Genomic DNA, 22,976 nt, shown 5'->3' with positions numbered 1-22,976 from the left:
GGGTGGAGATGGAGGTGAGCGGGAGATGAGGAGGGAGGGGGAGGGGCACAGCAACCAGGCCCTTGTCGCCTGGTGAGCTAATAACGTATCATATCGATTGTAGGGTGATGTGGTAATGTAATCAATTCTGTTTCACGGAGAGTAAACATCATTGATTATGTTCGCGAGTATTATGTCACGGTGTTGAGCAGGACACTTGTGCCCCACAATCCTACACTACTCATCAAAACTAACGTTCCCTCGCGTTTCTGAGAAGACAACAGGACGTGTAACAACCGTCACGTCGGTGCCCCGTATGGAGAAGTCATGTCCTGTATGGAGCAGTCATGTCCCATATGGAACAGTCATGTCCCGTATGAAGTAGTCATGTGCCATATCAAGCCGTCATGTCCCGTATAAAGCAGTCATGTCCTGTATGAAGCAGGCAGATTCCGGCTGAAGCAGTCATGTCCCGTATGAAGTAGTCCTGTCCTGTATGAAGTAGTCCTGTCTTGTATGAAGCAGGCATATCCTGTATGAAGTAGTCCTGTCCCGTATGAAGTAGTCCTGTCCCGTATGAAGTAGTCCTGTCCTGTATGAAGCAGGCATATCCTGTATGAAGTAGTCCTGTCCCGTATGAAGTAGTCATGTCCCGTATAAAGCAGTCATGTCCCATATGGAACAGTCATGTCCCGTATAAAGTAGTCATGTCCTGTATGAAGTAGTCATGTCCTGTATGAAGTAGTCATGTCCTGTATGAAGCAGTCATGTCCCGTATGAAGTAGTCATGTCCTGTATGAAGTAGTCATGTCATGTATGAAGTAGTCCTGTCCTGTAAGAAGTAGTCATGTCCTGTATGAAGCAGTCCTGTCCTGTATGAAGTAGTCATGTCCTGTATGAAGTAGTCATGTCCTGTATGAAGCAGTCCTGTCCTGTAAGAAGTAGTCATGTCATGTATGAAGTAGTCATGTCCTGTATGAAGCAGTCCTGTCCTGTATGAAGTAGTCATGTCATGTATGAAGTAGTCATGTCATGTATGAAGTAGTCATGTCATGTATGAAGTAGTCATGTCCTGTATGAAGTAGTCATGTCCCGTATAAAGCAGTCATGTCCTGTAAGAAGTAGTCATGTCCTGTATGAAGTAATCATGTCCTGTATGAAGTAGTCCTGTCCTGTATGAAGTAGTCCTGTCCTGTATGAAGTAGTCATGTCCTGTAAGAAGTAGTCCTGTCCTGTATGAAGTAGTCATGTCCTGTATGAAGTAGTCATGTCCCGTTTGGAGCAGTCATGTCCGGTATGAAGCAGTCATATCCCGTATGAAGCAGCCATGTCCTGTATGAAGCAGTCATGTCCCGTATGGAGCAGTCATTTCCCGTATGGGGCAGTCATGTCCTGTATGGGGCAGTCATGTCCCGTATGAAGCAGTCATGTCCCGTATGGAGCAGTCATGTCCCGTATGGAGCAGTCATGTCCCGATCACAGCTTTCATAGGTCGCCAGGGTAAGAACGCCGTCCCAGTCGGATCGTGATGAACCATGCAGACCCGCTGAGGGGATAATAGTTATGAACAGTATTGTATCTCTACCTTCCACATTGGTTTAACAGGTGTTGTGATATTCTGTTACTCACTAGCCTAAATTGTCCCCGAAAATTCTCGACAAAAATAATCATGCTTCAGACTGTTGAGAAAAAAAAGAAATTGCTTGCCTTAAAAATGCCATTGTCACTAAGTGTTGCTCTTAAAAGGTATTCAGGCTCATGGTTTTAAACAAACAAAATATCTAATCTCGATACAACCTATTCCCGAAATGGTCGGTCCCTTAGTCCGGACTCGTGCAAGCAGTAACACGAAAACTCCACAATACTCAGTATTCAGCTGCATGTTTGTGTTGTGCGCGTCAACGTGACGTTGCCGCCACCGTCATGGGATCTATACACTGGCACGTGCTGTCGACCCCAGTGACGGTCCGTAGCAGGTGCTGGTGTCGCTGTGTGTCGCCTGTAGGGCGCCAAGTCCATGCATGGAGGGAAGGGTGCACAGTTCTCGCGTCTCCTGGGTCAGTGAATCAGCTTCCCAGTGATACTCCACCCAAGAAAACTACAAACTTTCACTTTGCTTTGCCAATAAATATTTATTCAAAGATAAAATATACAACAAATACAAAAATACAGGCATATTTTATATACAAACTTCAGACTTTGAAATAGTCAAGCTTTATAATCATCTCGCTGTGGTCGTATGTATATACATGCCTGCAAGGTCCACGTACTCCCACAAATACTGGCGCGCATGCGCATCGCAGAGGATGTGACGTAGTTAGAAAGTCGAAATCAGGTAGAAACGGACAAAGAAATTACAGTTGCGCAGGTTGGAAAATGTGTCGAAATGTACATAAAATGTAATAAAGATCTTGAAATGAGGAATGTTGATATGTGTACAATGTGCCGGGCGTCTAGAGGGTGTCTAGAGGGGCGTTCAGTGTGCCACATGGAGGAGGCACGAATTCAGGGGTCAGGCAGTTTTGAGCTTCTTCGCTGTAGACTAAACCTGGAAACAAAGGAAACGTCTCGATAACCAGTCCACACAAATAGTCATGCTACAAATTGATACTAAATTTGATAAGTAAGTAGAAGTAACGATTTCGATGCTTAACTCATACCTGGAGTAGATGCATAGTGATTCCAACAAGTCATCAATACCAAAGTCACCCATACAACATTGTGTTATTTTTTAGCATTTTCACAAAATATTCAGCTCCGATTGCGTCCATGAAGTCAGCGAGCCTGACCACCTGAGCCCGCTAGGCGCCCCTTGAGACAGGCACGGGTTGCTGAAGACCTATTCTAACCCGGATGTTCAAGGGGATGCACTAACTTGGTCATATCACGTGACAATTAGAAGAAGTTATTTGACAAGATGGATAATATTACCGTGAAACAAACACATGCGAATGTGTTCGTCAATTTTTTTTTTTAAATTTCAAAATGAGTATTTACTACGAAATTGTGTAGTAAGCGGTGCTAATTACTCCATGAATGAATTCCACTTGAATTCTCATCCCCAACAAGTATTTAAGTAACAATCTATTTTTCAAGTTTTCACCAGGGGATAACATCGCTCACTATCTAAATGTAAACATGACGTTTGCCATATATGTTCCAGATAAACAAGTCCACGAGGTCCCTACCTTGTCCACACATCTGATGTCCGGCATAGTTGCCATAGTTACAGGTATAGTAGAAGCGGCAGGGTTCGAATTCGCCTTGACTGTCCAGCTCTGGGATGCGGTGGACGGTGGAGTTGAGGGCGGTGCAGTCCGCGACCCTGTTGCATGGCCATGCCGCACGGTCCTCCCTGGGGATGGAGACAGGGGTAGAATAGGGGTGGAGACAGGGGAGAATAGGGGTGGAGACAGGGGTAGAATAGGGGTGGAGACAGGGGTAGAATAGGGGTGGATACAGGGGTAGAATAGGGGTGGAGACAGGGGTAGAATAGGGGTGGCGACAGGGGTAGAATAGGGGTGGATACAGGGGTAGAATAGGGGTGGAGACAGGGGTAGTATCGGGGTGGATACAGGGGTAGAATAGGGGTGGATACAGGGGTAGAACAGGGGTGGATACAGGGGTAGAACAGGGGTGGATACAGGGGTAGAATAGGGGTGGATACAGGGGGAGAATAGGGGTGGTGACAGTGGTAGAATAGGGGTGGAGACAGGGGTAGTATCGGGGTGGATACAGGGGTAGAATAGGGGTGGATACAGGGGTATAATAGAGGTGGAGACACGGATAGAGATGCGAGGTAGAGATGTCGATATATGTAAGAGGTACAGATACGGGTAGAAACAGCGGTGTGTATGGTGTAGAGATACAGGAGAGACACGAGACGATACACAGGGTAGAGATTAGGGTGTACAATCATAAGGTTTCATCTTAATTGAAATTGTCATTATTAATTACGGAGACAAAGCAAACAACGGTTAAGGTTCGTGTTTGACCTGCACTAAAGGTCACCCGTCGGTCGAGCCACAATTGCCCGTACTTACGGCACACACACGCCGTCGAGCTGGTCGTATGCTGTGCCGTTGACACAGTCGGTCTGGTCGTGTTCCCCGTTGTCACAGCGGCCGTACGACCTGCAACCCCACCACGCCAGACCGTTCTGCAGCCCCGTACAGTTGAAGTCTGTAGGGAGGTTTCTAGCACTCGCCACGGCTGGAAAGACAACAGACACCAGTTAACAGACAACAGACAACAGACAACAGTTAACAGACAACGGACAACAGACACCAGTTAACAGACAACGGACAACAGACACCAGTTAACAGACAACAGACAACAGTTAACAGTCATCAGACAATATTCAAGAGACAACAATTAACAATCAGTTAACAGTCGTCAGAGGCATGCAGTCATGTGCACGATGTGCACGAGGTGCTTGAAAACCTGTTTTTGGATGTATTGTGACAGACTCGTTACACATCATTATCAGCAACCCAGCGGTCGGTGGTCGACAGCGTTCCACCACACAGTGGGAAGACAGGTTTCTCCTGTTTGCAGCAAGACGTCATCACTTCGTGACTGCCACCACACTCAGAAATGAAAGCGGAACGCCAGTGGCCTAAACGTTTCTACCCAGTGCGTCATCGTCTCCGTGAGGCGGGTTATCGGTGACGGAGAGCATGCATTCGTATCTCACTGACCCGACATGACAGGCAGGCACGTTTGGACTGGGCTGAAGATCACGTCAGTTGGCCAGACCAAAAGTGGGCTTCAGTACTTTTAACTGATGATTCGAGATACTGTCTAGATTTAACTTCCAAGTGTGGCGTAGACAATAAGAAAGATTTCAGGATTCCAACGAAGCCGAAAATAACCACTATCAAGAGGGCTCAGTCATGATTTTGGAAGGGATCAATGAAGCTGGAAGGATCGATCCCCATGTCCTACAGCGGGGCACAGTGACAGGCGTGTGCAACACGTGGATCCAATACTTGCTACTGAGAGTTGTTCTGGATAAGGAATTTGTTTTCGTGATTTTTTTTTTTATGTTTCAGTTTTGGTCAGATACTTTCTTTGACATGTGATCTGACTGATTTTGGGTCACATGTTGTTGTTGGTAATGCGTGACACACGACAACGGACTGTTTATTAAACAGGCAGGTCACATATCCTGTGGTGACTGATACGGCATGGGCGTGGCGCCGACAAGGCAGAGCCACAATGTGGACAAACTAGATTGAAACGATCAGCGGATCCTGCACGGCTAGGAACCTCAACTCAACGAACTACATCGCGACTACGCGGGAAACCGTTCTCCCACACCAGAAATAGCCAAGAGAACAATAACAGGTCCTGAATAATACTTGTCCGATTTTGGCAACATTCCACTCTAAGCGTACAGTTGAAAAAAAAGTCTGTAACAAACACCATTGATTTGCTTCAAAGATATGTTGAACAAAACAGGTTATGAATGTTTTGGGGGATATTTTATCAAAATGTACGCTCAGCCTACACTGTTAACAAAATATCCCCAAAATATTACTGATCCCTAACCTTTTGTGTTCAGTTTATATAGACATTTTATAATGAGCTCATTGGATGGCGCGAGACTAACAGTATTTGCAATGAACAGTTTCTAAGATGAGGGGCAGTACGGTAGCTCAGTGGTTAAAGCGTTTGCTCTTTATGCATAAGACCCGGGTTCGATTCCCTACAATGCGTAAAACCAATTTCTGGTGTACCCTGCCGTGATATTCCTGGAATATTGCTAAAAGCGGCGTAAAACCATACTCACTCAATCCTAAGATGACCAGATGTGCAAATATGATAATTAAAAAAAAGGAAATATCGAAGCATGACACCCGTCATAGAGAAACACGACGATGACTTCGCTTGATGTGGAAGGCTATACTCACCGAGGCAGGTAGCGGCGATCAGTAGCAGATACATTTTGAAATATTGCACTCCTTGTGTCGACTGTTGCTGGACTGGCGATACCTACGTCCACCTAGTATTTATATGTGTGAGGGGGGCACGTATCCCTGCGAGGACGTAGATGTGAGTCGAAACATGCTCACAAAGCGCGAGCCTCTCCATATCCAAAACGTGATATGTCAAACTCCAGGAAGTGAGAAGCCACCGGTGATTTTAATGTCAGATTTTAAATATTTGAAACACGAAACACTCCATCACGTATCGTGACCTTAAATACAAGAACTGTGGCGGGTAATCCTCGGAGAGGTGGGTGTCACTGGCTCCTGGCTAGGGCTGGTGTCAAGTATGAAGGTTGGTTTCAAAACCGTGTTCAGGGTGGTACGAAAACTGAACGCTTCTCGTTGTTTCTTTGATGTTAAAGGAGCGTTTGGTTGGCTCTGGGATGAAAACACGATTTGCACAGAACCTGGCGTATGTTGAAAAAATATTATCACAAATGATATGTTGTTGTTATGTTTGATGTCACGTGTCCACTTCCAGATTAAACCGTAAGTTAACCCAGAAATCTACACTCAAAATAATTCAGTGTAAAACCAACAAACAACATTGAAATGTTATACAATTAGCAACTGTATTATAAGCTAGATTTACAAATTGATACAAATTATTGCAAAGTAATTACAATGGCAGTACACAATGGAGTGGCAGAGCAAACTTCTGTGTCAGTTAATACTGTGACAGTACAAAATATAATAGCAGTGGTAGCAGCAATAAAGTCAGCTATAATAACATTCACCTGTCAGCAACAGTTCCACAATAGGTCTAGGCTTGATCCCCAGGGTGAAAAGGTGCTCTTTACACAGTCGCTGGTCTTGATGTAATGTGAGATGTTAGAGGCATGCTCTTGTTCCCTTATATATATTACCGTACAGTCTCAGAGTCTAAATACCTTCTAGAAAGTTCCATATCATGTTTGATTCGTCGATAGGTTTTCTAGAAGATGCCAGATTATACTTGACTCCAAAATATAGTAACTTTCACACCACTGCTTACAATAAATAATAATACCTCCCTCCCTTCCTTCACTAAATACTCTTAAAACACCATGTTGTGAACTTCTACTGAACGTTTACAGAAAGAATATAATATCATTACAACATTGTTTAACAATAAATTCCTCTGCCATATTACAGTAGTGATGGACCTATATGTCTCCTTTATGATTTAAGAATAAATCAATTAAGTAAGTATTTCACGTGCTTTCTGCATGTATGTGCAGCTACGTCAGTTGAACCAGCTGGTTACAACATCAGAACAATATGTCTGCAACGTTACACGGACATGGTGATGTGAGTGGTTCCTAGTGGCCTATGCTTGACGTAAGACTTAATGGATTAAAGGCTCGGTGATGTGAGTGGTTCCTAGTGGCCTATGCTTGACGTAAGACTTAATGGATTAAAGGCTCGGTGACTTGGTGATGTGAGTGGTTCCTAGTGGCCTATGCTTGACGTAAGGCTTATTGGGTTAAAGGCTCGGTGACTTGGTGATGTGAGTGGTTCCTAGTGGCCTATGCTTGACGTAAGACTTAATGGATTAAAGGCTCGGTGACTTGGTGGTGTGAGTGGTTCCTAATGGCCTATGCTTGACGTAAGACTTAATGGATTAAAGGCTCGGTGACTTGGTGATGTGAGTGGTTCCTAATGGCCTATGCTTGTCGTAAGACTTAATGGATTAAAGGCTCGGTGACTTGGTGGTGTGAGTGGTTCCTAGTGGCCTATGCTTGACGTAAGGCTTAATGGATTAAAGGCTCGGTGACTTGGTGATGTGAGTGGTTCCTAGTGGCCTATGCTTGACGTAAGGCTTATTGGGTTAAAGGCTCGGTGACTTGGTGATGTGAGTGGTTCCTAGTGGCCTATGCTTGACGTAAGACTTAATGGATTAAAGGCTCGGTGACTTGGTGGTGTGAGTGGTTCCTAATGGCCTATGCTTGACGTAAGACTTAATGGATTAAAGGCTCGGTGACTTGGTGATGTGAGTGGTTCCTAATGGCCTATGCTTGTCGTAAGACTTAATGGATTAAAGGCTCGGTGACTTGGTGGTGTGAGTGGTTCCTAGTGGCCTATGCTTGACGTAAGGCTTAATGGATTAAAGGCTCGGTGACTTGGTGATGTGAGTGGTTCCTAGTGGCCTATGTTTGTCGTAAGGCTTAATGGATTAAAGGCTCGGTGACTTGGTGATGTGAGTGGTTCCTAGTGGCCTATGCTTGACGTAAGACTTAATGGATTAAAGGCTCGGTGACTTGGTGGTGTGAGTGGTTCCTAATGGCCTATGTTTGACGTAAGACTTAATGGATTAAAGGCTCGGTGACTTGGTGATGTGAGTGGTTCCTAATGGCCTATGCTTGTCGTAAGACTTAATGGATTAAAGGCTCGGTGACTTGGTGATGTGAGTGGTTCCTAGTGGCCTATGCTTGACGTAAGACTTAATGGATTAAAGGCTCGGTGACTTGGTGATGTGAGTGGTTCCTAGTGGCCTATGCTTGACGTGAGGCTTAATGGATTAAAGGCTCGGTGACTTGGTGGTGTGAGTGGTTCCTAGTGGCCTATGCTTGACGTAAGACTTAATGGATTAAAGGCTCGGTGACTTGGTGATGTGAGTGGTTCCTAGTGGCCTATGCTTGACGTAAGACTTAATGGATTAAAGGCTCGGTGACTTGGTGATGTGAGTGGTTCCTAGTGGCCTATGTTTGACGTAAGGCTTAATGGATTAAAGGCTCGGTGACTTGGTGATGTGAGTGGTTCCTAGTGGCCTATGTTTGACGTAAGACTTAATGGATTAAAGGCTCGGTGACTTGGTGATGTGAGTGGTTCCTAGTGGCCTATGCTTGACGTAAGACTTAATGGATTAAAGGCTCGGTGACTTGGTGATGTGAGTGGTTCCTAATGGCCTATGCTTGACGTAAGGCTTAATGGATTAAAGGCTCGGTGACCTGGTGATGTGAGTGGTTCCTAGTGGCCTATGTTTGACGTAAGGCTTAATGGATTAAAGGCTCGGTGACTTGGTGATGTGAGTGGTTCCTAGTGGCCTATGCTTGACGTAAGACTTAATGGATTAAAGGCTCGGTGACTTGGTGATGTGAGTGGTTCCTAGTGGCCTATGCTTGACGTAAGGCTTAATGGATTAAAGGCTCGGTGACCTGGTGATGTGAGTGGTTCCTAGTGGCCTATGTTTGACGTAAGACTTAATGGATTAAAGGCTCGGTGACCTGGTGATGTGAGTGGTTCCTAGTGGCCTATGTTTGACGTGAGGCTTAATGGATTAAAGGCTCGGTGACTTGGTGATGTGAGTGGTTCCTTGTTTTGCGCGCTTGTTGTTTAACGCCGCACTTAGCAATATTCCAGCTATAGGATGACAGACGGTAAATAATCGAGTCTGGACCAGACAATCCAGTGATTGACATCATGAGAATCGATCCACACAAATAGGATACGATGACATACATCTTTACACGTCTTTATACATTTGCACTCCAACCCACCTCGCCTTATAGAGACCTACCTGTTACTTGATGACTCCTAGGGAGCACGAGGGCCCCAGTCGTCTAAGGTGCCGCGATTCGCTGTGCAGAGTTGTGTACCTTGGGAACGCCAGAAACCTATGTTTGTGGGTTTGAATCCCGGTTCGCCCTGATTATGTTTCTAGGTTTGTCAGCACCATATCCGTGCTTGTGGGTTTCACCGAAGTGGTAAACGTCTGAGACCTGCATCACTTCGAACTTTCCACCCACATTAAGATGACACGCCGTGATATAACTGGAATACTGTTAAAAGCGGCGTTAAACCCAACTCACTCACTCACTCACTTGATGATTCCGTCCAGGACATCATATTTTCACGGAAAAACAAAAACAACTGCCATATGAATCAGCTTTATTTGCGAGGACGTACGGGCATCTTGGGTCCGTCAAGGGGAAAATGTTACGAAAGATAAACCTAATGTTGTAAATATGCTGTCCTTGTGGATAGTCTCAGCTGTAATGTTGGCATCCACAGCTACCCTAGCATCCACAGCTACCCTGGCGTCCACAGTTACCCTGGGGTCCACAGTTACCCTGGCGTCCACAGTTACCTTGGCGTCCACAGTTACCCTGGCATCCACAGCTACCCTGGCAACCACGGATATCCTGGCATCCACAGTTACCATGGAACCCACAGTTACCATGGCAACCGCAGTTTACCCTGACCCTGAGCTATCAGTCCATTTAACCCATGCAATAAAATGTCATTAATAGGAAATTTTGTTTATCACTCTTTGTCAAATCAAATGAATCTTTCTGTATATACAGGTTTAATCAGCAAGGCCCTGTCTGTATCAGTTACAGTTGAAGAAGACACGGTCGTGGATATAGACATCAAACATATTCGGTGTTGCTCTGTCATCTCATAGATGAAGCCTGACCCCTTCCTCCCGTGGGGTGCGACCTGACCCCTCCTTCCCGTGGGGTGCGGCCTGACCCTACTTGCCGTGGGGTTGTGGCCTCCCATCTGGCCACACGTTCCCTTGGGCCGTCCCACATGGAGGCTTGACCAGCCACGGCCAATCACAGTTGTTCTTCTCGGGGTTAAAAAGCAAATCTGTCAACACAAAATATTACCTGCTCACTGTGTGTGATGTGAGAATACACGAAGCAGCACCAGCAGTACGTTCACACCTACATGTATGCTGTACATATTCATGTAATATTCGTCCTTAATTTTAGTTTTTAATTATAATGTTTATGTAAGTTCTCCAAGACAGTCTCACATATTTCATGCTTACTGGTGGAATCCATCTCCAAATGTTAACAGTTGACCTGATGTTTGCATAAATGAGGAGCATCCCAGGTGAGCTCTCTGTTTGCAGGTGACTCGACATGGATTGACCCCATCTGTGTACACACGACGTGGGGGCTGTGTGGGGAGGGGTGGGACGTATGTAAGGGGGGGGGGGGGGGACTAGAAGGTATACTACTGTGTTATCAAATTTGAAGTAGTCCCAAAGTAGCTTAGGTTCCTCTTATTTTTAATTTGGGGCTCAGTGCTTTAGCGCGCTGTTTGAAGTGTATTTATGTGCGTTAACTAAGTTCACTCCGAAAAGGGGTCACAGGTCGTTATGAACGTAGCCAATAGAACCTAAGTTCAAGATTAAAATATTCATAGTCTTCACTAGTTCATAATAACGGTTCAAAAATCTCGGGTTTTTTTCAAAACGAAATTGTCAAAGAACCCTTTGAAGATAAATGCATTAATATCATCGCAACCGGTTGCATATTTGCACTGCTTCGACTCAACCAAGTTAGTTCTTGGCAATCAACATGACATCTCCCATTGAAGGAGTGACAGTTGAGTGAAAATATGCTAACGAGTATATTTCTCTAAAATAATTTAATAAATAACCCGATTTTAGTTATTTGAAGTTGTATTTATGTTGCAGTTCATTTGAAATAATTCCTCAACAGAAATACATGTACACTGCGAATGAATATCTCTCCACCCTGAACTTTGACCTGGTAGAATTTAAGTTGCAGACCACACGAGTGAGACTGTTGTGACCGATGACGGTGTGGCCCTGACGGTGGTCAGTGTGTGTTTTACTGAATTGTGTGAGTTCTGAAATAGATGGCATCCTGTTTGGTGAGCTGTTGCTCTGATATTGAACGTCTACACTATACTAATGGGTTACCGACAGCCATTGTTATATGCGTCAAACATCGATGTTTTCATGCACACCATTTTGAAAGGCGTAACTTAAAAGAGGTATCAGCAGGAAATAGGATGCCTCTTTTCAACCAATCAGAACCAAACATTCTTCAATGTCAGGGTAGAATGTGCTATACGATCTCTGTGTTAAACACAGTCATCGACTCATAGCGTGGATGGATGCTCATGATATGAATCACTTGAATGTCTTGTCCATATTCGACGATTTACAGACCGGCGTCGTATAGCTGGAATATTGCTGAGTGCGGCGTTAGACATCAGACAAACAAACAACAACATGTGAACCGGCCGCCTCATGTTTACCTTAAGTTAACAGATACCATACGTGCATCTGCTTGAACCATATTCACAAGAAGTGAGGGGCGGTGGGATAGCCTGGTGGTTAAAGCGTTCGCTCGTCATTCCGAAGACCCGGGTTCGATTCCTCATATGGGTACAATTCCGCTCATCGCGCCTTCACCTGGGACTGACATGTGTATAACTTACTGGCTGCGCATCTTGTGTAGCCGTAGAAGTCGTCATGGAGACACGTGAAGTAGTACTGGCACTTCCTGGCGTAGTCGGGGTAGTTGCCGTCCATGCCGGTGCAGTTCGGGGCGGTGCCGCACGGGGGTTTCACTAAATCCTTGCTAGGAAAATCAGAATAGTGAAGTAATGCTAACTAATCATCTAGCACGTGTAATCTACAGAAAGGTAGCTTTGTTTCTTACGATATTTCGCTGCTTGACATTTTTTCTGTGTTGGTTTACAATTTGTTTCAATTTCCCTGTGTGAAGACGTTTGAGATGAACACCGCCCACACTTGGTCACTTACTTGTCGACACACACTTGGCCACACTTGGTCACTTACTTGCCACCACACACTCGGCCACACTTAGTCACTTACTTGTCACCACACGCTCGCCCACACTTGGTCACTTACTTGTCACCACACACTCCCCAACACTTGGTCACTTACTTGTCACCACACACTCGGGAACACTTGGTCACTTACTTGTCACCACACACTCCCCAACACTTGGTCACTTACTTGTCACCACACACTCCCCAACACTTAGTCACTTACTTGTCACCACACACTCGCCCACACTTGGTCACTTACTTGTCACCACACACTCCCCAACACTTGGTCACTTACTTGTCAGCACACACTCCCCAACACTTGGTCACTTACTTGTCACCACACACTCCCCAACACTTGGTCACTTACTTGTCACCACACACTCGGGAACACTTTATCACTTACTTGTCACCACACACTCCCCAACACTTGGTCACTTACTTGTCACCACACACTCGGCCACACTTAGTCATTTACTTGTCACCACACACTCGCCCACACTTGGTCACTTACTTGTCACCACACGCTCCCCAACACTTGGTCATTTACTTGTCACCACACACTCCCCAACACTTGGTCACTTACTTGTCACCACACACTCCCCAACACTTGGTCACTTACTTGTCACCACACACTCGGCCACACTTGGTCAATTACTTGTCACCACACACTCGGCCACACTTGGTCACTTACTTGTCACCACACACTCCCAAATACTTGGTCACTTACTTGTCACCACACACTCCCAAATACTTGGTCACTTACTTGTCACCACACACTCCCAAATACTTGGTCACTTACTTGTCACCACACACTCCCCAACACTTGGTCACTTACTTGTCACCACACACTCGCCCACACTTGGTCATTTACTTGTCACCACACACTCGCCCACACTTTGTCACTTACTTGTCACCACACACTCCCAAACACTTGGTCACTTACTTGTCATCACACACTCCCCAACACTTGGTCACTTACTTGTCACCACACACTCGCCCACACTTGGTCATTTACTTGTCACCACACACTCGCCCACACTTTGTCACTTACTTGTCACCACACACTCGCCCACACTTTGTCACTCACTTGTCACCACACACTCCCAAACTCTTGGTCACTTACTTGTCATCACACACTCCCAAACACTTGGTCACTTACTTGTCACCACACACTCCCCAACACTTGGTCACTTACTTGTCACCACACACTCCCCAACACTTGGTCTTTTACTTGTCACCACACACGTGCACTCGCCCACACTTTGTCACTTACTTGTCACCACACACTCGGGAACACTTGGTCACTTACTTGTCATCACACACTCCCCAACACTTGGTCACTTACTTGTCACCACACACTCGGCCACACTTGGTCACTTACTTGTCACCACACACTCGCCCACACTTGGTCACTTACTTGTCACCACACACTCGGCCACACTTGGTCACTTACTAGTCACACCACATGTGTTTCTCGTTGGCCACGAGGTTGCTAGGACACGGCAGGTACTCCGTAGTCTCGTTGACACAGCGGTAGAAGGTGGTGCAGTCGCTGATGTACATGCCGTCCTCGAGGTCCTCGCACCACTGCTTGTAGACTGACTTCCTGACAGTCCGGCGTCCATTCGCTGCAACAACACAACATCAGTAAACATCGCATTTGTAGCCTCAAAACAACACCAGTAAACATCGACTTGTAGGCACGATACACCATTATTAAATATCGACTTGTAGGCACAATACAACGCCAGTAAACCTCGACTTGTAGGCACAATACAACATCATTAAACATCGACTTGTAGGCACAATACACCATTATTAAACATCGACTTGTAGGCACAATACACCGTTATTAAACATCGACCTGTAGGCACAATACAACGCCAGTAAACATCGACCTGTAGGCACAATACACCATTATTAAACATCGACCTGTAGGCACAATACACCGTTATTAAACATCGACCTGTAGGCACAATACAACGCCAATTAACATCGACCTGTCGGCACAATACAACGCCAGTAAACATCGACCTGTAGGCACAATACACCATTTTTAAACATCGACCTGTAGGCACAATACACCGTTATTAAACATCGACCTGTAGGCACAATACAACGCCAGTAAACATCGACCTGTAGGCACAATACACCATTTTTAAACATCGACCTGTAGGCACAATACAACGCCAGTAAACATCGACCTGTAGGCACAATACACCATTTTTAAACATCGACCTGTAGGCACAATACAACGCCAGTAAACATCGACCTGTAGGCACAATACAACGCCAGTAAACATCGACTTGTAGGCACAATACACCATTATTAAACATCGACCTGTAGGCACAATACAACGCCAATTAACATCGACCTGTAGGCACAATACAACGCCAGTAAACATCGACTTGTAGGCACAATACACCGTTATCAAACATCGACCTGTAGGCACTATACACCATTATTAAACATCGACTTGTAGGCACAATACAACGCCAGTAAACATCGACCTGTAGGCACAATACAACGCCAGTAAACATCGACCTGTAGGCACAATACAACGCCAGTAAACATCGACCTGTAGGCACAATACACCATTATTAAACATCGATCTGTAGGCACAATACAACGCCAGTACACATCGACTTGTAGGCACAATACAACGCCAGTACACATCGACTTGTAGGCACAATACACCATTATTAAACATCGATGTGTAGGCACAATACAACACCAGTAAACCTCGACTTGTAGGCACAATACAACACCAGTACACATCGACTTGTAGGCACAATACACCATTATTAAACATCGACCTGTAGGCACAATACAACGCCAGTAAACATCGACCTGTAGGCACAATACAACGCCAGTAAACATCGACCTGTAGGCACAATACACCATTATTAAACATCGACCTGTAGGCACAATACAACGCCAGTCAACATCGACCTGTAGGCACAATACACCATTATTAAACATCGATCTGTAGGCACAATACAACGCCAGTAAACATCGACCTGTAGGCACAATACAACGCCAGTAAACATCGACCTGTAGGCACAATACAACGCCAGTAAACATCGACCTGTAGGCACAATACACCATCATTCAACATCGACTTGTAGGCACAATACACCATTATTAAACATCGACCTGTAGGCACAATACAACGCCAGTAAACATCGACCTGTAGGCACAATACACCATCATTCAACATCGACCTGTAGGCACAATACAACGCCAGTAAACATCGACCTGTAGGCACAATACACCATTATTAAACATCGATGTGTAGGCACAATACAACACCAGTAAACCTCGACTTGTAGGCACAATACAACGCCAGTACACATCGACTTGTAGGCACAATACACCATTATTAAACATCGACCTGTAGGCACAATACAACGCCAGTACACATCGACTTGTAGGCACAATACACCATTATTAAACATCGATGTGTAGGCACAATACAACGCCAGTACACATCGACTTGTAGGCACAATACACCATTATTAAACATCGACCTGTAGGCACAATACAACGCCAGTAAACATCGACCTGTAGGCACAATACAACGCCAGTAAACATCGACCTGTAGGCACAATACACCGTTATTAAACATCGACCTGTAGGCACAATACAACGCCAGTACACATCGACTTGTAGACACAATACACCATTATTAAACATCGACCTGTATGCACAATACAATATCATTAAACATCGTTTTGTAGGCACAATACACAATTATAAAACATAGAATCGAAAGGCGCAATACAACGCCAGTAAACATCGACTTGTAGGCACAATACAACGCCAGTAAACATCGACCAGTATGCACAATACACCATTATTAAACATCGACCTGTAGGCACAATACAACGCCAGTACACATCGACTTGTAGGCACAATACAACATCATTAAACATCGACCTGTAGGCACAATACAACGCCAGTAAACATCGACCTGTAGGCACAATACAACATCATTAAACATCGACCTGTAGGCACAATACAACGCCAGTAAACATCGACCTGTAGGCGCAATACACCATTATTAAACATCGACCTGTAGGCACAATACAACGCCAGTAAACATCGACTTGTAGGCACAATACACCGTTATTAAACATCGACCTGTAGGCACAATACAACATCATTAAACATCGACCTGTAGGCGCAATACAACGCCAGTACACATCGACTTGTAGGCACAATACAACGCCAGTAAACATCGACCTGTAGGCGCAATACACCATTATTAAACATCGACCTGTAGGCACAATACAACGCCAGTAAACATCGACCTGTAGGCGCAATACACCGTTATTAAACATCGACCTGTAGGCACAATACAACATCATTAAACATCGACCTGTAGGCGCAATACAACGCCAGTACACATCGACTTGTAGGCACAATACACCATTATTAAACATCGACCTGTAGGCACAATACAACGCCAGTAAACATCGACCTGTAGGCACAATACAACGCCAGTAAACATCGACCTGTAGGCACAATACAACGCCAGTAAACATCGACCTGTAGGCACAATACACCGTTATTAAACCTCGACTTGTAGGCACAATACACCATTATTGAACATCGACCTGTAGGCACAATACACCGTTATTAAACCTCGACTTGTAGGCACAATACACCATTATTAAACATCGACCTGTAGGCACAATACACCGTTATTAAACCTCGACTTGTAGGCACAATACACCATTATTAAACATCGACCTGTAGGCACAATACACCGTTATTAAACCTCGACTTGTAGGCACAATACACCATTATTGAACATCGACCTGTAGGCACAATACACCGTTATTAAACATCGACCTGTAGGCACAATACACCGTTATTAAACATCGACTTGTAGGCACAATACAACGCCAGTCAACTTCGACTTGTAGGCACAATACAACGCCAGTAAACATAATCGTTTATCTCACTTCACCTTAAAATACTAGCTTCTGACTGGTTAAGGAGCAGGCAATTATTTTCCATGTAGGCAGCTCTATACCCCGCTGGGAAATAAATCGTAACACACCTCAGGTAACTTACTTATCTCGCTGAAATGAACCGATATTTATCCGAATGCATTGGGTAAAGGGAAGTTACTCAGGTCTGTTAGATGTCAAAATTACTAAATATACTCAGTGAAACTTCGGACATATATTTCGAGTCTGAATGAAGGAATGTCGGTGAGATAAATTCATCTTCAACCAGACCCTCTGAGCATATGGTGTGATGTACCCTGTGTATGAGCCTCTGTACCCTGTGTGTGAGCCTATGTACCCCGAGCCGTCTGGTGTGATGTACCCTGTGTGTGAGCCTATGTACCCCGAGCCGTCAGGTGTGATGTACCCTGTGTGTGAGCCTATGTACCCCGAGCCGTCTGGTGTGATGTACCCTGTGTGTGAGCCTATGTACCCCGAGCCGTCAGGTGTGATGTACCCTGTGTGTGAGCCTATGTACCCCGAGCCGTCTGGTGTGATGTACCCTGTGTGTGAGCCTATGTACCCCGAGCCGTCAGGTGTGATGTACCCTGTGTGTGAGCCTATGTACCCCGAGCCGTCAGGTGTGATGTACCCTGTGTGTGAGCCTATGTACCCCGAGCCGTCAGGTGTGATGTACCCTGTGTGTGAGCCTATGTACCCCGAGCCGTCAGGTGTGATGTACCCTGTGTGTGAGCCTATGTACCCCGAGCCGTCTGGTGTGATGTACCCTGTGTGTGAGCCTATGTACCCCGAGCCGTCAGGTGTGATATACCCTGTGTATGAGCCTATGTACCGTGAGTCGTCAGGTGTGATGTACCCTGTGTGTGAGCCTATGTACCCCGAGCCGTCAGGTGTGATGTACCCTGTGTGTGAGCCTATGAACCCCGAGCCGTCAGGTGTGATGTACCCTGTGTGTGAGCCTATGTACCCCGAGCCGTCTGGTGTGATGTACCCTGTGTGTGAGCCTATGTACCCCGAGCCGTCAGGTGTGATGTACCCTGTGTATGTGCCTATGTACCCTGAGCCGTCAGGTGTGATGTACCCTGTGTGTGAGCCTATGTACCCTGAGCCGTCAGGTGTGATGTACCCTGTGTATGTGCCTATGTACCCTGAGCCGTCTGGTGTGATGTACCCTGTGTATGTGCCTATGTACCCTGAGCCGTCTGGTGTGATGTACCCTGTGTGTGAGCCTATGTACCCTGAGCCGTCAGGTGTGATGTACCCTGTGTGTGAGCCTATGTACCCCGAGCCGTCAGGTGTGATGTACCCTGTGTGTGAGCCTATGTACCCTGAGCCGTCTGGTGTGATGTACCCTGTGTGTGAGCCTATGTACCCTGAGCCGTCTGGTGTGATGTACCCTGTGTGTGAGCCTATGTACCCTGAGCCGTCTGGTGTGATGTACCCTGTGTGTGAGCCTATGTACCCTGAGCCGTCTGGTGTGATGTACCCTGTGTGTGAGCCTATGTACCCTGAGCCGTCTGGTGTGATGTACCCTGTGTGTGAGCCTATGTACCCTGAGCCGTCTGGTGTGATGTACCCTGTGTGTGAGCCTATGTACCCTGAGCCGTCTGGTGTGATGTACCCTGTGTATGTGCCTATGTACCCCGAGCCGTCAGGTGCGATGTACCCTGTGTGTGCGCCTATGTACCCCGAGCCGTCAGGTGTGATGTACCCTGTGTGTGAGCCTATGTACCCCGAGCCGTCAGGTGTGATGTTCCCTGTGGGTGAGCCTTGACGGCTCGGGGTACATAGGCTCACACACAGGGTACATCACACCATTTACCCCTCCAGATAGGTTTACAAGTTATAGTAGCCACAAGTCAATAACGCCGACTTTTAGTCACAATACAACACCATTTAAGGCGCTTTGAATTCATAATACAGCGCCAGTAGACACCGACTTGTATCAACAATACAACGCCAGTAAATCGGGCATTGCAATGAGGGGTGTGGTAGTTTTGTAGTGGTCCGTTTTGTGTGAGAGCTGATGCAGGCGTTAGACGCTCCCCACTGTGAAGAGCATGTGTTGACACAAACACGATAGACTCCTAACAAGGGCAGATGTGCATTTGGAACCCATTGCCACAGGGTTGCGTCGAACCTAAGGAAGGAAACTCAAAAAAATAAAAGAGCGCGATGGTATTGCAACATGGACACGGTCTGTCACGTGACCAGACTTAATTCCACATATTTTCATTCAGGTAATTAAATGCGACAAAAAACATTAACTATAAGCAGAGTACATGTGTTTATGAGGCACTATCAAATATTGATGATACCAAGTGTCCGCGGGGAAGGTGAGGGTACCCTACCCCATCGGTGGCACCCGTCACAAACACATCCAAAGGCAAGTCAAGTGTTTACCTTATCATGGCTACAAGTCAAAATAGGAAATGCATCGGACATAATTTTGGTCACTGATCATGAAGCATCAAATCTGAAATGTCCTTCTTGTTCCTTCATCGGGTGAATGGTATTGTATTGTGGCTTCAAGTCGATGTTTACCGATGAATTGTGGCTTCAAGGCGATGTTTACTGATGTATTGTGGCTTCAAGTCGATGTTTACTGATGTATTGTGGCTTCAAGTCGATGTGTACTGATGTGTTGTGGCTTCAAGTCGATGTTTACTGATGTATTGTGACTTCAAGTCGATGTTTACCGATGTATTGTGGTTTCAAGTCGATGTTTACCGATGTATTGTGGTTTCAAGTCGATGTTTACTAATGTTTTGTGGCTTCATAGGTAACATGACAACCGGTAAGTGAAGTATGACAGTAGATACGGCCACGGTTTGTCAAGCAATCATTCACTCGTCGAGGCACAATGCCTATGAGTCTCCCGATGGCGATTAAAGGGAGTCTGACCCACTCCTCTGGCAGCGCCTGGCCAAGTTCAGCCAACGTGGTCGGTGGCCTATGACGTTAACGCACACGTCTCCCTATCATGTCCCAGATGTGTTCAATGGGGAAAAGGTCTGGGCTCATTGCTGGCCATGACATTCTATGGAATACTGATGCCACCCCACACCATAGCCGATCCACCGCCACATTTGTCATGAGGTCTCAGACTGACATTGGTTTGGCGTTCATTTGGACGTCGCCAGATGCGACCACGCCTACAAAGGACATACAAAGTGAATCGGGACTCATCTGAAAACATGACACATGACCAGCAACGATTACCCAAGTGTCGACGTCGTGCACACCATTGACGTCTGTTGGCAATGTGAAAATGTGTAAGGGGCGGCACAACACGTGGCCGTCGAGCACGGAGATGACATGCATCTCATCGTGTTTCCCGTAACTCGTACTCCAGAAGCACGGAGATGACATGCATTGACACGCCTTCTAATCGTGTTTCCCGTAACTCGTACTCCAGAAGCACGGAGATGACATGCATTGACACGCCTTCTCATCGTGTTTCCCGTAACTCGTACTGATTCCCTGTTTGAGCTCGATTTCGTAGAGCTTGGTTTGGGATCAATCGATCCTGTTCTCTTCCCGATGACCTTGGACGCCGTGAACGGGGTCGATCGTCAACATTGTGGGTTTGTTGGTACCCGTTCCATACTCTGCTAGTCACAGAGTGTGACACATTCAAGGTATTGGCCACTGCACACTGACTTCTGCCAGTTTCCACACGGTAGACGCGCCGCACGTTGCAGACGACGCATCGTCCAGTTCATACACAAAACATGAATGAAATCAAATAAATCACAACTGTATGTCGAGCAGAATCAATAGGATTGACAGAAATAATGGTCCACAGAGTTTAATCGACCTTCCTTGAAAGTGTCAAAATCAGGAACAGCATCCTACGCACGTATGTGACGCTTCTGTTTGATGCATGTTTAAACTATAGGATGCGTTTTGGTGTAAGGTTTTAAAGACATAAACGATCTTGTATAGGATGTTTGTCGTCAACACTTATCTTTCTTCTAATATTTGGTATTTACATTCCTACTGCATGATGCCCTTCGTTCTGTGAGAGTGCGTATCTCTTTGAGGGTATTTTTATACAGTTTTGGCATACAGCACATGAGGGGAATGAACATGTTTTTAGAATTCAGAGCCCAGAGTTGAAAGACATAAGAGTAAGTCACAGACGACGAGTGAAAGTGACTTTAATGTCGCTGTGTTTTTTAAAACTGGATAGTTCTAGTGAATGGTTCAATATTAATAATGGCCTTGGTGTATCTGATACAGCATATAGGTAAACATTCGACTTGATTCATTACTGCGGGTAGCATCTCACAGCACGGTGTATATCACTGGCAGGTTACTTACCTAGCGCCAACATTGCCAACATGGCGGCGGCCACTACGACTGGTATCCTGTTCATGCTGCTGTATGTTCCTTGGTGAAGTCTCCGCGTCTGGCTGATACCTTCCACCAGGTCTTTCTGAGGTCTGTCAGGCGGCGTGGGAAGTCGGTGAAGAATTAACAAGTCTAGCACTAATCCCTGACAGTGTGTGCTTCGTGTTGGGATGTTTGTTTGGAGGACTTGCTTCACCATCGTCACCTCAAGGTACACAACGAGACAAGCAAGGATTAGGTACTTCCGGTGTTTATCCAGCTCGCCCGCAGTTGGTGGGAAGGATTGCGGAACTGTTTGCTGTATTTTGTCTGAAGCCTCCGTCGCATATTCGGCCATGGAGGAGGTGAAGTAGCCTAAAGGTTAAAGCGTTCGCTCGTCACACGAAAGACCCGAGTTTGATTCCCCACATGGGTACACAGGGGGAAGCCCATTTCTGGTGTCCCCCGCTGTGATATTGCTGGAATATTGCTAATAGCGACGATAAAACTCACTCACTCACTCACTCACTCGTCATGAAGTTACTATATTTAGATGCCAGTGTGCTATATAAACTTCCGTTCACCATGGACGATGACAGAATGTTGTGGACACTCTTTTAATGTTCTAGTGCCGATGGACTGGTGGAACCTTGCAGCGCCTTGTTAGACTGTACATAGAGTTGGACAAGAGAGTGTTCACAAATCCCTCACACTTTTCGTCTCTCAAGCATTTTCATCGCTTCGGTACCAGCTTTCATGTGAGGATCGTTCATCATCCCTGATTCCCTGTACAGCTTGACCACTGTCGCCGCTGGGTGAATATATATTATTATCACTGACTTTTGCTATCACCACTGTAAACTGACCACTGCCATCATATTATTTATTGCCGTTGAATATTGTTCTCCCACTCTATTGTTCAATGCCATTATAATTGCTGTGCAGTAATTTGTATTGATTTGTAAACTTTGTGAGTTTTGTTCTACATTTGTTGATTGTATACCATTTGCTGGTTGTTTGTTTCACACTGTGTTCTTTTACGTGCAGACTTCTGGACTGTTTCATTTTGTGAATCGACACGTAACAGATGGCTAAGATGCAGTTAATGCTGAGACAAGGCACGCGATAGATACATATAACATGGGGA

At 45.7% G+C, this 22,976-nt stretch overlaps 2 protein-coding genes across 2 annotated transcripts; both read right to left on the bottom strand.

The window, feature by feature from the left end:
- Positions 1–2,091: 2,091 nt before the first annotated feature.
- Positions 2,092–6,017, bottom strand: LOC124115966. Its single transcript, XM_046477151.2, has 4 exons — positions 5,895–6,017; positions 4,023–4,191; positions 3,168–3,334; positions 2,092–2,527 (listed from the first exon to the last, which is right to left on the bottom strand). Exons 1-4 carry the CDS (start codon positions 5,926–5,928, stop codon positions 2,433–2,435), a joined length of 465 nt encoding a protein of 154 aa, XP_046333107.2. The 5' UTR covers positions 5,929–6,017; the 3' UTR covers positions 2,092–2,432.
- Positions 6,018–9,825: 3,808 nt separating this feature from the next.
- LOC124115963 lies at positions 9,826–22,187 on the bottom strand. Its single transcript, XM_046477147.2, has 4 exons — positions 21,821–22,187; positions 13,969–14,143; positions 12,159–12,301; positions 9,826–10,547 (listed from the first exon to the last, which is right to left on the bottom strand). The coding sequence occupies exons 1-4, from the start codon at positions 22,185–22,187 to the stop codon at positions 10,429–10,431; spliced, it is 804 nt and encodes a 267-aa protein (XP_046333103.2). The 3' UTR covers positions 9,826–10,428.
- Between the last annotated feature and the right edge of the window lie 789 nt (positions 22,188–22,976).

This window comes from Haliotis rufescens, unplaced genomic scaffold (genome assembly GCF_023055435.1).
Source record: "Haliotis rufescens isolate VD_foot unplaced genomic scaffold, xgHalRufe1.0.p SCAF_56, whole genome shotgun sequence".
NCBI classification, from domain to species: Eukaryota; Metazoa; Mollusca; class Gastropoda; order Lepetellida; family Haliotidae; genus Haliotis; species Haliotis rufescens.
The sequence above is the reverse complement of the archived record's forward strand: the minus strand, read 5'-3'. Positions and strand labels throughout refer to the sequence as shown.